Source organism: Oratosquilla oratoria, chromosome 5 (assembly GCF_046742065.1).
Source record: "Oratosquilla oratoria isolate Oo_2021 chromosome 5, ASM4674206v1, whole genome shotgun sequence".
Lineage (NCBI taxonomy): Eukaryota > Metazoa > Arthropoda > Malacostraca > Stomatopoda > Squillidae > Oratosquilla > Oratosquilla oratoria.
The window spans coordinates 88,199,778-88,218,488 of record NC_134781.1 but is presented as its reverse complement, the minus strand read 5'-3'; the positions used below and the strand labels follow the sequence as shown (position 1 = coordinate 88,218,488).

The window sequence follows — 18,711 nt, the reverse complement described above, 5'->3', positions numbered from 1 at the left end:
GGAAGAAAATGTGTTCACTCAAAATCAAGGGATTCAAGTTGAGAACCTTGGCACTCCTCTGGGGATGGAGGGATTTTATTTGTATCTTGTTGCTCCTCTATCCTTGAGCGAGAGATCATGAATTATAATAGGTCCATATGGTTTAGTTAGTGAAGTAAAGGGTAAATATGGGAATATTGTATTGAACTGCTGGAGTGTTAGGGTGACTGGGGATTGTTATTTGGAAAGGAACTTTGTCTTTTGAAGAAAGGTGTGGAGGAAATCTACTGGTACTGATGGTTCTCCTAAATATTAGATGCAATCAAACACTTACAGGAAGAATATGAGAAAGGAAGTGTCTGGTAACCCTGCTGTGTCTCTTGTATCCAGATACAAGGTTTGAATCCACACAGGGAAAATGGGGATGGGTTATCCAGGGTGTTACTATTTGTTTCAGAGACTGGATTATTTTGGCAAAGGTGGAGAGAACACAGGTGTTGTGTTTCCTCTCTACTGCGTAGCATGTTTATGGTTGGGAATTGGTTCTCTTCACCAAGTAGCAAGAGTTGGGTTGTAGGTAATAAGGTGGCAGAAGAGATGGAGAAGGCTAAACACAGGATATAGTAAGGGGTGGGGAGGACTGGAATGGTTGGTTATAGGGTGTGTTCTTCTACTGTACTGTGGAAATGCTTACTGGGGCTGTTGGTTGGGTATATTAGGAAGGGGTTGTACTAATGTGGCAGATCACAGAGCCTCTACATAAGAAACTCCAAGGTGGAACCACCATGCATCTTGACTTGGGCCTCATGAAAACTGACAGAGGACCTTAGATTCAAAAAGGTATACCATGTAGAGTAAAGAGGATGCTGCATGGTTCTTTCCACAACCTACATATTTGCCTGGGTTATGGCATGGGGAAATGTGCAGGGGTGAACACTACACTGGATGCCAACATCAATGTTTGGTAGGGCCAAAACATTGGCAATTAAAAGAGCAATGTGGGTAAGAGTAACAACATCTTATTTGGAAGCTCATGTATTCTGTGTAAAAATAAGATGAGAACTGGGGATGGGCAAAATGTTAGTAATGTAGGGGACAGAATTCTTATGCTATTAATTATTCTTTTGGGGCAATACACTAGTTAATTTCTGTTAAGTACTTCTAGTTCTGATTCTGTAGAAACGAGGGACTAATATCAATTACATCCATGAAGGAATGGAAAGTTGCATGGGGTTTGTTATGGACTGGGGCAATGGTAACGGTTGAGAGGGACTGGAATTTGTTGTGCTGAGTCACTAGAGATCCACTGCTAGGGACCCATTTGACTGAATCCAGTTTTGGTGGGGTTTCCATATGAAGACAAGAAGTCTTTATTTACTTTAAAGATGCACTGCAAGGTAAGGAATGGCCCATTGGTGTTAACACGTAACACTCCCAGTTTTGTGTACTGGTACCATCTAATGTATGGATAGTATGTTTGTATAACAGACAACTTTATCATAAATACACTGGAGAGAAAACAAACTGAAAGAGGAATCCTGGCCATATCTATTGATTTCTAAAGTATATCAGCACCTTTACATCATTATGCTTAAATCCTATATCAATCAATCAGGGACCAACAAAGTGAACCTGCACAAGGTGATCCTACGATATAGAAGGAGATAATAATCTCCCTGCCACCCATCTTCAAAAACTGTCAACATCCTCACGTCTATCTAGAGGTGCAGCCCTGATGGGTTGACATTCTGACTCTGGATCAGACCCAAGATTAGCTTTGTATTTCCTCAATCTTTTCAAATAAAGATGGCTGACAGCTGGTGACTCCTTCCATCCTCCAATTACAAGATGTTGACATCTAAACAGTCCTACACTAATACAATGAATCATTCCAAAATTTCTTCCCAGTGTGTAAGGGAGAGCCCAAGGACCATTACCAGCTACTGTTAGGTTGCAAGTTTCCAGTCATTGGAACCCAAGGCAATAATTATTTTGATCATTATTACCACCTCTATTGTTAATCAATTTGCTGCCTCATTTCTCTTTCCACACATGTATATACATATATATATATATGTGGGGTAACCACTAGAAAATAAACAAATGGAGCAGAGTGCCTTCGTATGTTACATCTTCAGTGTAAATTACAAAGAAAGAGGGTACAGCAAACATAATATAGTATGACAAGAGCATAAGGCAGTACACTAGGAAAGGTGGTGGATGAATCATCCGGGTGTGGGTCACACATCTAGCATTCTTACATTTGGTAATTGTTGTCTATTTCCTTATACAATCCCAAGATGAGGTTGAAGTTGTTATCATTTGTAAATTTGTGATAAATTCTATATCGGCCAAACGGCAAAAAATCTTTGTCAGGATAAAACAACACAAGAAATGTGTCAAAGACGGGAATGAGTCAAGTGCCATTTTTAAACATTTAAGCACTTTTAATCACCCTATCAACTAGGAAAATGCTAGTGTGATTACTTTCAACAATAATATTGTTGAAAGAAATCTAATTGAAAGTTGTCTGATTAAATTTACAAAAGATAACATCTTCAACCTCAACATAGGATTGTATAAGATAGATAATCATATCTGTAAGGAAATAGCCAACAATTACCAAATATAAGAATGCTAGATGTGTGACCCACGCCCGGATGATTCGTCCACCACCTTTCCTAGTGTAGTTCCTTATGCTCGTCATACTATATTATGTTTGCTGTACCCTCTTTCTTTGTAATTTACATTGAAGATGTAATATACAAAAGTGCTCTGCTCTGTTTGTTTATTTTCTAAAGTGGTTACCTTGCATTGATAAAACACATGTAGTGTTTTTATTCATATATATATATATATATATATATATGTGTGTGTGTGTGTGTGCATATGCGTGTGTGTGTGTGTGTGTGTGTATGTGTGTGTGTGTTGAGATATTGTGACAGGTTGAGGAAGGTGGAAGAAGACGACACTGGTCTAGTTCCGGGTTTATTCCTCACTAGTTTGTTTTGAGCTTCTTCAGATGAACTAGATCCTTGTCTTCTTCTTCCACCTTCCTCACCTATAGCCACTGCAGACTCTTGAACATACTCTCCAATGGAGGAGGAGGAAAATACACACATGCACACACACATATATATATATATAATATACATATGTATACACAAATATTGTATGTGTATGTAAAATAAATTAACGAGTAAATAAAAAGGCTCAGCAAACTGATGAAGATATGCTTATAATGATGAACTGTCAATGACAGTGAAAGACAGTAATGTTGTAAATAAACTGTTGCAGAATTAGTTTTGCTCAGTTGCTACTGTGTCAACCAATCACATCTTGCCTTTACAGTCAGCCAATTGCCTGACCGATTTGCAAACATGTTCACAACCTTCAGGAACAAATATATATAATTTTAGTTCAGAAATGTCTCTATTATATTGATTGGACTAAAATGAAATCAGAACTACATTTAGTGGAAGATATTTTGTTTGCCAATGGTTTTCTATGTTAGCAGAAACACTAACTAGCTAATGAGAAAGTTAGCTTCAGTAATTAGTGGTTAGTGAACACAAGTTCTGTATGTTATATATCACAGTCTTTGAATTTATGCTCGTTTATATTAACTACATGTACATGAAAACAGGAGCTACTGAGACTGACAGGAGCCAAAGAGGAGAAATTAATTTTGGTGAATGATAATAAATGTCTGTAAAAGAAAAGATAGACTACTGAAAAAAAATTACCAAAGACCCTGAGGCACCAATCTGATTCTTATTTATTCTGACTGCCACACGGAAATTTAATTTGGCAGACAGAAACTCCCAAAGATGTCAATGGGTTAAGCAGACCCTTGTTTTCAATCTCTCTTACAAACAACATTCATCATCATCTTTTCATCTGACATAACTCGCTCACTTCATCCACACCGCATATTCTTTTACAGTGGTTATGGTAGCAGTTGGTGGATCCAGAGTTGGTGGCACTATACGAAAGTGTAGATTAATCCCTTCAAGCCAAAGGTGTAATTCATACATCATACTCTGACACCATACAATTACTGCTGCAACAAATGACCTCAGACCAAAGGGCTTGCACTACCCAGTAAACCCCTTCAATTTGATGACAAACTTTATGCATTACAATCGAGTTTGTGTCAGGTAATTCAACTTGGCTGTGGGGCCAGTTCCATTGGGATGAAGGGGTTAACTTGCAGGGAATGGCGATTTAATTTTTGTACACCTCATGGGAACAAGTCCTAGGCTTCAAAGGCTGGTAGACTGGCTGCAAGGTTTGTATCAATTTTGAAATAAAATTAGAACAACTGCCATATACTATTCAGAAAATTATAATACTCATCTTCTTAACTATCTATGCAATAGCTTATGCTGTGGTTACTGAGTGTATAATCTGAAAACTAAAAGTATGTTCAGGAGCATCCCAAAACAGCTTTTGATTATAATGCACATCCAGTTACTATGAGTTTTTAGGTTCAACTATTGGAATAGCAATGAACTGAATAGATGACAGAAAAGGATGATATATATAAATACAAAGACATGGTTGAATATCAAACCAATAAAGAAAAGATATGCAAACTGTCTTACTGATACACAAGGTTAATTTCAATAAAGCAAAGAAACTAACCACATTATCTTATGATCCCTATATTCTTAGAAACTGATTCAATTATTACTTACAAAATCTTAAATTTACAGGGCTAATTTGAAGAGAATATGTGGCACACTTAATATAAAAATTGGACAGACATAAAAATTACAAAGGCATATACAAGCTTTGGAGAAGGGGTGGGTGAATGAAGTGGAGAGATAGGAATTTTGAATAGACGGAAATCTGGGTTTTGGACTCTGGTGCCAGTAGACTGAAGGAGAGGAAGGAGAATGAGGAGGAGGAAAAACAATGACAGAAGAAACAGCTAGACAGAGGAAGAGAGAGAATGGGGGTATAGCTATCAATTATATTGAAACTAAGCAATTCTTACTGAAAAAGAACCTTGACAAAGCAAACAAAAAACAAGAAAAAAAAATTGGGACATTAAGATCAAAATGCAATTCTTTCTTTTTCTGTCCCTTGCAGCCAATCCTAAACAAGACTGTCTACACTATTTTGTCTGTAACCACACATACTGACATGATATTCATATAATTTCATATATATTTATATTCATATATTATATATATATTTACACACACAAATATGTGCTTGCAACTGATATACACTGTACATGGAGAATAATTAAAATATAACAAAATGACTGCATAAGAAAAAAAATCAAGCATACAACGGAAGATAGGGACCTGCCATTAGCTTTCAATAACAGAAAACTTACGAAACTAACAAGCACTCAGTAGCAAATAATACAGTAATAATAATATTATGATTCTTGACTTGGCTATGGTTTCCTAAATTCTGAAAGGAATCAGCATTACAAAAATAATCATTGGAGGTTAAATCATATTAATAGTCATCCGAGGGTAAATCATACATACACACAAAAAAGTTCTGTACAAGTTACTTCATAATATACAGTATGACCTATGTATTACATGTGGGTGATTAACTGATGATTTCTATATTTCCTACAGGTGTCCTATAAGGGTTTCAACTAAATATTAACAGCTTTTAAAAGGCATCTTCACACCCTAACAGTACACCTGTATCTACATTTCTTTGCCAAGTATACAATGCTATCAAATACAGTGTCAGCAAATACATACTTTTGTATATACTGTCAGTGGATATAAACAATCAATAAGTACAATGTTTACAAGCCTGTACAATAAGTGAATTCAAACTATTGGTGAGATTTCTGAAACTACATACTGGCATCATTCTCATACTTCTTCAGCAAGTAACAAGTACTGTGGGCTAAAAAGTATCATAACTACTGGCATGTGATTGAATATATTTCACTGGATGACAATGTACAAGGACCATCCCTGGCAGTAATTTTCATCCAAGCTATTGGCTCCTTTTTGTTCAAAGATATATATATATATATATATATATATATATATATATATATATATATATATATATATATATATATATGTTGAGACATTGGGACAATTATGAGAAAGGTGGAAGGGAGAAACATGGTTATTGAGCTTATTCTTGACTGGTTTCACTTTACAGGAATAAACTCAATAATCGGATCAAGACCCGTGTTTCCCCCTTCCACCTTTCTCATATATATATATACATATATATATATATATACGTACATATATATATATATATACGTACATATATATATATAATATATATATATATATAAATATATATACTACACACACACACCAAAGGCCCAATTATTGGGGTGGCAGAGTACATACCCACATTATACACAAAACCCATTTAACTACCCCTCCCATCTTAGCACCTTGGGGATGAAGTCACTCTGTCCCCTGTCACACTGTTTGGGTCAAGGCAATGCAGCAAGGCACAGTGCTTCCACAGCAGGGCCCAACGGATGGAGCTGGTTTAGCCCTACTGCTTCATTGCATGGTGACCCCCCACTCCCCTCCTCATCCACTCAAGAATGTTTAATGCAGTGGAGGAGAAAATCCCTCCAGGTCATGACATCCCTCCCTCCATTCAAATCTCCCTCCATTTACTCCTATATTTTTTGCTCTTTTCTTCCAGCTTCATGGCTGTTGTATACGCATTCAAAGACCCTTTCACCACACCCACTCATCTCGTCAGGCTCACTCCATCAACTTCTGTTAACTACATATGCCTAAAACGAACTTAAGCCTACACAACCTGGCAAGAAATAAACAATTGAGCACATACTGTGAGCAATGATAAACCTTTGCAGCATACTGTTAGTGCTAAAGCAAGTAGGAAGTGCCAGCATGTACAATCATAAATAAAAATATTAGCACATCCAAATTAATATGGCAATCATCACTCCATACACATGGCCAGCATTGACAAATGTTAGTAATGCCTAATCATTCACACAATATGCACCAGCTATATGCACACAGTGACCATGTATAAATCTCAAGCATGTACTGTATAACAAAACAACCCTCTTGTTTTGCCACATACAGCCTTTTAAATGTGAATTCTAAGCACATTTACATATCTCCTGAAACATATTCTCTTGGTAACTGCACACTGACAGTAAGTTTGACTACAAACTGCAAAAACACAGTCAACAAATGACCATATTGACAGCATGTAAACATAACTATCAAGTAAAGTACAAATGAGTAGAGGCAGTCTAGAAATATGCACTATTAAGGAGCAAATACTTCTAGAACATACAATCCCAAAGTGCATACTATCAGCAATTACTAACCATTGGACAGTATATACTATCAGAATGCATATATAAAAATAAAACTTGGGCACAGTCAGGTTTCAAAATTCAAATGCACTTGCAGTCATGACACAAATGATGTTAAACATATGTTTGAACAAACAAGTGATATTAGTTTTTCATTAGTTGTAAGTTATTGTGAATAAAAGAAGTTAAGAGATAAACAAGGAATGCTCTTGATGGCAGGTTAAATGCGATTGCGTATAGTGGGATCCTTGAGGAAGTGGAGAATTAAATATCTGGGGTTACATGTAGCAGTAAACACGGGTGTGGATGAACAGCAAGTTACAGAGGAAAGGAGTTGAGTAAATGTTCAAGTGGAATGAAAAGTGTGATGAGTTCTACGTATTTGTGTGCCCTCAGAAAATTATGGAGCAGACCTGGAATGTAAGAGAGTGAGAGGAACAGACAATGGAGACAGTTTTTGAAAAGTACAGTAGATGTATCAAGAATGCGTAAAGTGAGAAATATGGGGGTAAAGTAGAACGAGTGTTGACCACAGTTGAAGCAATCTGGGCAGATGGAAAAATAAACGAGGAATAAAAGACTGAGAAGCAGAAGTGAGGTAAGCTTAAAAGGAAGACCTAGAATGGGGCTGATAGATGGAGTGAAGAGCTTTGGATACACAAGCAGAGAAAAGAGTGAAAGAGAGAGGAATCTGTCGAGAAAAGCTGTAAATGGATGAAGACAAAAAGGATGTTCCCCATATCTATTCTGAAGAGGGAGTTGCTATATGATGAGGTTATGGGGGGTAAGCTGGCTCTGACTTTTAAGCCCTGTTGGTGTCCTATACCTTGCTACACTGCATCTAACTTGCACAATGTAGTAGGGGGCAGGCAACTATTTATCCTCAAGGAACCAAGATGAGAGGGCAGTACAAGAGTATCTTTTGGAGTGGGTGTGTGCTCCAACTCAGTGAACCTCATCAAGAGGAATTGCAGCCTTTGTATATGCATGTAGAGGTGGAGGGAACCATGGATGAACAAGGAATGTTTATTGAGCAGAGAAGAGTGTTAAAGATAGGAATGAAGGATGCGGTCTAAAAGGATGGTCTTCTCATCTGCTCCATATAAGGAGGGGTGGAGGTTGCAATAAATTGAAGTGGTGGGGGTGAACCAGCTCTGCTGTCAGGCCCCAATATGCCTTGCTGCACTGCCTTCAACCTGAGTGGTGTGGTGATGGAGGTGCTGAGACAGGAGGCGAATTAACAGTTTCAGTGTGTATGTGGTGGGCATGTGCTCTGAATCAGCCAATCCCCTTACAAGGGGGAAAGGGCCTTTTGTGTGTGTGTGTGTATGTATACATATACATATATATATATATATATATATATATATACATACATATTGCACATATTTTTTGCAGGGCTGCAACTTGTACTTAGTTTTATGTTAAGTTTTACTGAATTATCAAGAATGATGGTGTAATATACACATATTTTTTAGACCTGATCTGTACCAGCCCATCCACACTGCACAAAAACACATTTGAACACAGCACATATGCATTATTATCTTGAAAACACTGGTTCCACATGTCCCCAGCACAAACAAACACCATCTGGAGAAACTAAACTTTTCATAAATACAAATAATCAATAAGTCTACACTGTCAGTATATACACCTGGTTAGCCTATGCACACTGTCAGTACATACACATCAACTTAAATCTATGAGTCAACTGGGCAATATCTGGCTGCCCAACAAAAGGTTCCATTGGCCTTCTGTTGACTGAAGCTCCGTCAATGGATTGGCTTCAATTATTACAAAGGATTCACTCACTTGTATTAGATTTTAAAATCACAGAAAAACCAAGAGTCAGAATCACAACATGCCTAGCCATCCTACAAACCCAAAATATACATCTTATTACTGATAAGAATGGACACAAACAAAAACATTGCAATTGTTTAGGCATGGAAACAATTGCCACACCTTTATGAATGTGTAAAGCACAACCTGGCCAACTATCGGCAGTTATTTGCTCATATTGCACAAATCTCATCTCCTTTGTCACTCTTGCACAATCCCCTTTTGAGCAGAAAAAATTTATAATTAAAAGATCTTGTAGCAGACTGGCCCAACAACCTTTAGTGACTCACAGACTTTCTTTTTTTTTCTTTTTGTGCATCTTCTGAGATATAGAGCCCTGGCAAGTGGCCTTCACACCATATGTCCGCGTGGACACACCAACGACGGTACATGATGAACCAATTCGAGTAACCTACAACAGCGATGCAAAACAGGAAGTGAAGACATGTCGAATGTGATTCACGTCATAATGACTTGTGACTTTTCAAAACAAAGTGTGACTTAACATTTCCATATAAGAATGCATATTGGACTGCTTTCAGAAAGACAAACTAGAATTACCTGTGAGATTAAAACTCATCAATCAAATTGTATATATCCTTCTTGGGGAGGGGGGGAAGGAAAGGAGTAGGATTTTGGTATTTAATAAACCAGCACTTCTATCCTTGGCTACAGTATCACTCTGGAGGTGGAATCATGGAGGTGAGGAGAGATTTAAGAAGGGGAACAGAAAGGAGAATGGGAGAAAAAGAAAAAGGAAAAGAGGGAAGGGAGGACAGTGAAAGGAGGAAAAGATGAAGGGGACAAGAGAAGAGAAGGGGAAGTAGGAAGGAAAAGGGGAAGGAAAGGATATGGGAAGGGATAAATGAGGGGGGCAAGGTAAAGGGGAAGGGAAAGGAGAAGGGAAGCGGGTAAGGAGAAGGGAAGCAGGAAAGGATGGGGGAAGGGAAGGGGGAATGGCGGAGGGAAGAGAAAAGGGAAGGAGGTAAGGCTGATGGGTATTATTGCCATTAGTTCACTCATGCTTCACTCTTTATGGGCAACATTGCACTGTCACCAAGGTGTTCAGTAAAGATTACAGTGTTCTTAAACTATGGAGATACTGCTGTGTCACATTACAAGATTTATTGCTGTGGGGAAATTACAGTTTGGAAAGGGGTCCCATCTCTTGTGGAAAAGTGTGGAGAGATAATAGAAATGTTAGTGTTATTTGAATTAAAATTGGGTGTAGTGTGACTATTGTTAAAGCGGGTAGGTAGGATAACGAGGCTGGGGATAATGAGGATGTGCTGTAACGTAAGTGGGAGGTGCCACTTGGACAGGTGGGAGGATCGTCTTGTCATGAGAGAGCCAAGTGTGAGATTGGAGAGGTAAAAATGCCCTGTTCTTAATCATACCCTGTATTAGTGCTGTCCAAGTGTCAGTTACATGGGTGGGAAGAGATTCATGGACATAACATGAGGTTTGATTGTCTTCAAGTGGCTTGTACGGTGTTCCCCTGTTATTTTTGCTACATGTTCTACAATGTGGATTGGAGGGTAGGATGTCTGTTCATTGCAGGCAGTGGGGTGGGGGGCAGTGAAGAGGTTTGATACCTTATCTCAGTTTGTCTTGTCAGCCCGTTCCCTGCTGCCAATGCCACCCTGTAAAAGGATACAGGTTTGACATATGAATGGATTTTGAGAATCAATGGGTGGCAGAAGTGAAGGGTGAAGAGGGCTTCCAAGGAGTTTCATCAAAGATATAGGGTAAGGGTTGTGAAGATGGTGTGAGGCAGTGAGGACAGCAAAAAGTTTGGTGGTGAAGACTGAGACAGAGGGGGGTGGGGGGGTCCCAGACTCTATGTCTGTGGGAAATACTTCTGTATAACCTCATCCTTGGTGAGAGTGGGAGCTATCTGTGTACATGTTCATAGTAAGTGAATGCGTAGATAGGTGGGAGATTCTCGTTGGATAATATCAGTTGGTATTTTTTATTTTATTTATTTATTTATTATTTTTTTTTTTGTGAAGCAAATGAGTGGGAGAATGGTGGGAGTAACCAAGGGGCCCTGGTAGGTGTTGGGATTGAAAGGATGCTGTCAATTATTTCTAATATGGATAACAAGTCTGCCAATGCTCGTTGCGACTGTGGGGGACTGGCACTAGCATGTGAGTGAAGTGCCGTGCTCTCTGGCATATTCCCCCAATTGTTGATGATTCTTATGCCATATAGATGGGCACAGTGTAGTGATCTGTTGAATTCCTGAAGGGCTGAAGAATGTGCAAAAAAAAACTGGGGTAATAGGAAAACTCTCAATGTGGTAGGTATATCTCAATGATGTCGAAGTGATGGATGTTCAACGGAGTTATCCACTTTTTGTATAAAGCTCTTCACTTAGTGTGCAAGGTACCTGTGTTGAGGTGTCAGCTGAGAGAGAGCGTATGGTGTTTACTATCTGCAGGTCTGTGGTAGAGAGGCAGGCTTGGCATCCATAATTGGTATTGATTTGTATAAAGGGTTTAGCGGATACGCTGTTGATTGCTATGGTCAAGAGGAGTGATGGGAATGCTTCCTTGGAGGACTCCTTGTTGGATTTATGGAGAATAAAGAAGTTCCTATGCATACTCAAAAAGTCTGAAGGGATAGGAATTGATGATATTAAGATGGGCAATGGTCAACAAAAGCCTGTGAGGAAGAACTTATGTTGATCCACCATTGCCAGGCCATCATGTCATTTCCAGGCTGAAAAATACAACATACATGTTACACATGCTTGTTAGCATATGTGGCATGTATAATTGTTTCTGTTTGCACCAGGATATTTGTGGTGCTGTGATCTGCATGGAAGCCTGTTTGGAGGTATGATACACAGGAATGGTGCTCCAGTTATCAGAGATGCAAGAATGAGACAATTTTTTCTAAGAGTTTGCAGAGGCAATTTGAGTGGGCAATTGCATAGTATCTGTCTTCCCCAAGTCCTTGGCTTAGGGAAGACCTCACTCTTCTGATGGGAAGGTGTGAAGGAATAGGGTGGGGATGCACCAGAGGGGCTTTGAATCTGAGAGACCCACTACTCTCTCAAGGTATTGTCTTCTTAATTGTAGTTCTTGCTGCAAGTGGCTCCCAAACCAGTGAGGATAAAGGAAGCTATTTTTGAGGCAGAATTTTAGTTTGGTCTCCGTGTGGGTTGAGCAGAATGAATCCCAAAAAGGGCTGCTTAGTTATGCAAGAACCAAGCTGTGTTTCCCTCTTAGTCTCAGTACAGATAAACCACTGGGCTTGCACTGCCTGCTGTATATGTTGTGTGACTAGGGGCTTCCAAATACCGCATTTTTCTGCACCCCATTGTCATGCACCAGAGGAATGGGTTAGTAATGGGGAGAATGAAGTTATTGTTAGATGGCTGAAGGAAACTTTTGATATTTACATAATATATTGTCAGTCTCCACTGATACTTCACGTTTAGCACTGGCTTTCCTGGTAGGAGTTGATCACAGGGGGCACCACAATGAGGTGATGAGGTAGCAGCTGGTCTTCCTCTAGGAAGAAAAGTCTGGAGGAAGTCACTGCTCCTTTGGAAGAAGGGAAGGGAAAGGGGTGGGGGGGGAGAACAGGGAGAGCAAATGGGAGGCAGACAAGGAAGAGGAGGAGGAGGAGGAGGAGGAGGAGGAGATGGAGGACATGGAAGAAGGTGTGATGGAAGTGCAGGATGAAAAAGAAAAGAGAGGACAGGAAAAGAGAGACCAAATAGAAAAAAAAAAGGAGATAAAAATGCAATACAGAGACAAAGATGAAGAACAAAATCAGAAAGATGGTATTGTGAAGTATTAAGCTAGCAAAATGAACTCCTTGACCAAAATCATAACCACCTAAGTTATCGTTAATAGGTCCAACAAGGAATGTATACTAGCATTGGAATTCAGTACTATGCTTAGTGACTGGGATTTATACTCCAGCTCTACAGAACAACGGAGAATTGAACATAGAGATGGGATGAGCTAAAACTAACCACAGATGATAATGTTGTGTCACGTATCAATTACAGTGTCATGCATCTCGAAATCTTTTGTACATAACTCCTTCCTTGGAATAAACAGCCGTTTTCTTGAACATGGTACTAATTACAGGTGTGACTTCACGTTATTTGAGTACACAGAGCCGTACCGTGTTCCTGAACATTTTCTCAGGATTTGAGATTCTGTTCAAGAGTACAGGTGAGACAATGGAAACAGAAGATGAATGACAATAATTAGATCATACTGCAGTGAAAGGAAACACTTCACTCAGTAATGAAACTGAATAGTTTACTCAACGAACTGGGAAATTGGGACCAATTTTCTACAGCACCCAATTCTTCAGAAGCCAATGGATGCAAACCTCGAGCGAAATCACATATCCATGATGGCTTTTCCTTTACACCTAATTATTGGGTTTGGATCAAGGAAAAACTCGACTACAGTATATTGCTGAAGTGAGTGAGTGCTTTACAGCTTCTCTTCTAGTTAATGCCAGATGATTCTAATCAGTTAAGAAGAGGACCCAAGCTCATTCACTGTATAAATTCGAATGTGGCATAGACAAGGTCATTCTATTCAAATGTAGATGCCGACCTCAGCTAGAATAGTTTCAATAGGCTGTGTCCCTGTTCTGGACTAAATTTGCTCATAACGAATAAAACTGTCCATCATTTGCCACACAAAAATTTATAAAGCACACTACTGTCCTTCAGGAGTTGGTTTGGCAATAATGTTTACTTTGGCTCAACGGTTTTCTTCAACTGGGTAGCAGACTTCCTGCTAAAGGGATCAAAACTATTTTATTCAATCCCTTTGATACGAAAACATACTTAACTGAGTATGTTCTGGCTACTGACAAGCAATTTCCTTCAGCTAAGAGACACCCCTTGGAGCAATAACCTACCACTTTTCTATTTTTGTCACATCTGTGAAGTTCCAAAACATGAAAACAATGAATTAATGATTCTGGTTTGTGACTCCGTATTTGAGGAGTGTGGTTTTGATGCTAGTCTGGCGACAACATTTCAGAGGCACAGTCATCAGTCCTGTTTAGACTTGTAAACCAACAGCAAAACTTGAAAACAACATTTTTCTATGAAAGGACTCACATTATGTTGTCATGTCATTCTCTAACACTTCTGTGTTGACCTTTAGATAGTATTTTGTCAGAAAAGAAAAACAGATATCAATTCAAACACAAAAACATTTCTGATAAAAAGAACGAGTATCATTTTCATATCATCACATTATGTTTTCAGTACGTATTATAAAAAATAAGAGACATTCTTCTATTGGTAGTCAATTTTCTTACAAATAGATTATCTGATTAACTGAAACCCGATAGCCTACAGATCAACATGCAGCACAGTATCTTGAAAAGGAAGAAGAAGAAAAAAAAAAAAAAAAACAGTTGCATAATTCAGTACAGGGAGCTAATTTTCCCAGTGCTTATAGCCACATGTGTTTCCACAATAATGCTAACACTTGAAAACAATTCTAAACCTGCATTATGATGCCTATATATGGACACATATATTTCTGGTTTATATTATCATGCCTGCAAACACACTATTTACTTCGCATCATTCACACAGTCATGCAGTCTTGAAGAGTCTTGATCATACACTTGCATCTCTCAAAAACACAACAAAATGTTTCCATATATAGTGCTGGCATAGTTATGAACAACTTCCAGTATTACTGTCAAGAATTTGATGATTATCAGAAGCTGCTCCATCTGATAAATGTGTGTATTTCTGGCTTGAATCCACAATTCACTTCTCTCTCTCCTAAACACGAGAAAACACAAATCACCTCTTCTGTCAACATTCGACAGGCAGCAGCAGCAGCATTAATTCTTCTTATTGCCATGAAGAGAAAAAAAAAATTATGACGTTACTTGCATCTACAGCATAATCATTGCAAACTTGAATATTATCACAAACTTGGGGCAGTTGATCAGGTGTACTGGAGAAGAGCAGAAATAACAAAAATATATCAAATACTCAACTCTACTCTGCTAATAACCATCCCAGGGTAGACAGTGACAAACCAGGAAGACTAGAACAACAGGCATTAATATAAAAATATCCCTTGTTTGGATCTATGTGGATTGGATTATCAAGTCTGGCACTACACAGACACTTTGGCCAGTGTTAAGTACACTTACTAAGATGATGTTGGTCTGCACTAACACAAACTACCCAGGTTATTTCCTATGTCAAGTACTCAGTTCACCAACAAATCAGGCAAGAGTTGGTGATGCTCTTTACACTGTTTACAGAGCTTAGCATTTCCACACTTTCAAGTTTGTTTGTCAGTATCTGTTACTGTCCATTTTCAAGTCATCTCTTCCTAACCAATTTCAATAAAGAAAAAGTATAATTAGAAATTAAAATATTGAAAAGAAAAAGAAAGACAAAATAAATAAAATAAAATAATAATACCTATTATCAACCCCTTCACTACTGTGAGCCACTGTGTAGATACTGTTCTAATAATTGACAATTTTAAGCAACTACGGGACAGTCCTCTGTACAAACAGGGCCTTGATTGTCTACCCGTGAGCTGCATAGATTGCCTTGATTTTCTTGCAATAAATCTATACAGTAGAATACAGTAATGAAAAGTTTATAACCCAAACAAAAAAATATAAAATAAAATAAAATAAAATAAAAAAATAAAAAGATTCTCTACAACTCCTGACAAGATATGGAAATGTTAAGGACTACCAGTACCTACAACAGTTTGGGATAAATTGCTACTGAATTCTACAAAATAGGAATCATGAGACACCAACTGCTGGAGTCAGTCGAGGGACCTTGAGATGAGTTTTGACATCAACAGTAACATGGGGCAACAACTCGACATCCTTTGACTCCTCTTGCAAGAACTTACCCACTCCGCTACTCCTCCTCCATCTCCCTTGGGTAAGTGCAGCCAGTCATATAAATATGAGACACCTATCAGAGTTACGGAAACAGACACCCAAAGACCCCAAGAAATGCCTAAAGAGAACATCTCTCATACATTATAGAAATTGAAGACTCCTCCAGTTGTGCCCATACACATATAAATTACCCCAACAGGACACTCCCTATGCTACAATTGCTGCTTGTAATACTGTATGGGCGGTTGGTTGGTTGCAGAGTTGTTCACAGGTGTTCAGCTGAACAGGTTCTTGTACTTCACACCACGACATACCTCTCGTATGAAAAACCCTTAAATAGAGAGGATGATCAAGCTCAATCTCAACCACAGGCTTCTTAACAGTATCAGAATTATGATTATTTGTTTGCTTTTAAAACCGTTTGATTTCACATTAAGCCTTGTTCATATTCTGGGCTGTCAAGTGTAATGGGGCGTGTGACCACATTACGGAGTTTAGGGAGGGTTGGGGAAAGTGGAACAGGGGGAAATGTTGGGGAGGAGGCCGAGATACGTGGTGAAACCATGTTGCCTTCATCTGCATCAACTCTTATTTTAATTCTGTTAGGGTCTTCCCCTGCTGAGGTGCCCACCCCAAAACTCCTGGGCTTTCCATTCTGGGGCGACTTGGGAGATTTTGGTAAAGTGGAGGGTGGAGAGCTGCTCTCTCTGCTGTACACGCTGGACCGAAACGAGTCATTGTTCCCTGAGTATGGCACAAAAATACGCACTGTGTCAGGTGTGCCTGTGGCCTTGGGTGTTGCAGGATCGGACTGCAAGCCCTCAACGTCTTGCAGTGTTGTCTGGCTGACTGATAACCGTGATGGACGAGGTGTGGGTGGGCTGTTGCTCTCGCCCATTCCATTTATGGTCGTGTCTCCCAACCCTCCATCTGAATGTGTGGACTGAATGGATTGATTATCACTATAAGCATCACCATTAGACTGATGCTTGCGCTGTGGAGAGTGTGACGGAGATAGACTGCTGGAATGGTGGCGAAACCGCTCTGGTGACCTGGGAGACTTGCCAGAATGTACGGACCTCACGTCTGGAGACACCAAGGACCTCCCGGACTGGATGGAGGCTTCTTCTGGGTCAAGTGGCTGACGGTGGTGTCTAGAGAGTGTCACTGAGGACAGTGTGGACAGGTCTGCAGCTGACGTTAGGGAGGTGTTTGCCAAGGATGCACGAGAACCTCCAACTCCCCCTAAACTACTTACCTCATCAATACTGCACTCCAGGGAGAACCGTGACCCTGAAAATAAAGCTACGTCAAAACGGGCTTCCTACTCAAACTTGCGCTAGTGTTAGTCTTAACTTGACATAAATACTATCTACTACAAAACTTGAACACAAACCTTTAAAAACTCAAATACTATCAAAACTATATTGTTAGTCTTAACTCTTTAGAATAACCTAATTGTTTCCATGAGTTTTGAAGGCTGAAGACCCACAGCATCATAGTCACCAGCAATGGTCCTTGGGGCCATCACAGATCTCTCCAAGAAGAAACCTGGGACTATTGTTTGTGCAGTATTAATGTGTTACTGGTTAGCAGAAGGAGGGGTGGGGAGGTTAAGTAGTCTGAAATGTTAGAGCGAGATTTTTGGCCTGATCCTGAGATCAAGGGGCTGTACATGGAGCCAAGGGTGTTGATGGTTTTTGAAGACAGTAAGCATAGAGGCAATCCTCTCCAATGTCCATTTCACAGGACCACCATGAGCAGGCACCCATCACTGATCCAATCCATACACACACGCACACACAAACAAACATAAATGCAATGTATATATGTATGTATGAAACCAGTGACCTACAATGAGAACCTGCATATGGTGATACTTTGAAACAGTAGTCCGAAAAATATTTTTTCCCCTGTCTCCAAAGCCCATCAACAACCTCACCTCTATCTGAAGATGCAACCCCAGGGGGCTGGCACTCGTTCTTCAGATTGGGCCCAAGCTCCCTCACTATCAGCTTCGACTATTTTTCCTCCACTTTTTCACATACGAGATGACAACCGATGACTGCTCTCTCCTCTTCCTTCTACCAGCCGGTAATGTAAAAACAGACCCACATTAATACAACAAAGACAAGAGACTGACATTTCTTCCCAGAGAGATTTATGGGAGGGCTTGAAGACAACTGCTGACTACTGTGGGGGGTGTGGGTTTTTAGTCCGTGAAACTCAAGTCAACAATCATTATCATCATTATGAATATAACTAAATATACAAATTCTCAAACCATGGAATAATGAGTACAGAAATCACATTTAATGCATTACTTAATAAAGAACTTATTACATCATTAAGTGCTCCAAACTTGTAATAATACTTACATAAGGCAATTCGCAAGTCTGCATGCAAAAACAAAGCAAGTGATATGTGCGTTTCATCATGCTTTATCCGAACTAAGCCTTGACATAACTTATCAGTTTGTTAATTAAGCATAAAATAAAAACTTAAGAGTACCAGCCTTTCCGTATCTATCAAAAAATATTTAGTGTGTTTACAGTGGCATATTTATTGTGCGATGATCTTTTCACATAATTTTAATTGAAAACTTCCAATTATTCAATATATGATGCAATACAGAGTTATCAAATAATGTACTGGAATTTACAGTAGTTAGAGAATAAGTA

The 18,711-nt window shown here is 39.1% G+C and overlaps 1 protein-coding gene across 3 annotated transcripts in view; it reads right to left on the bottom strand.

The window, feature by feature from the left end:
• Window positions 1-2,853: 2,853 nt before the first annotated feature.
• The window catches only part of LOC143025652 (USP6 N-terminal-like protein), a 58,296-nt gene continuing 42,438 nt past the window's right edge, over window positions 2,854-18,711 (bottom strand). For all 3 annotated transcript variants that reach the window (XM_076185646.1, XM_076185644.1, XM_076185645.1), the window contains exon 12: window positions 2,854-17,323. In XM_076185646.1, coding sequence (XP_076041761.1) covers window positions 16,458-17,323 — 866 coding nt within the window. In that variant the 3' untranslated portion in view covers window positions 2,854-16,457. The remainder of the gene's footprint in view (window positions 17,324-18,711) is intronic.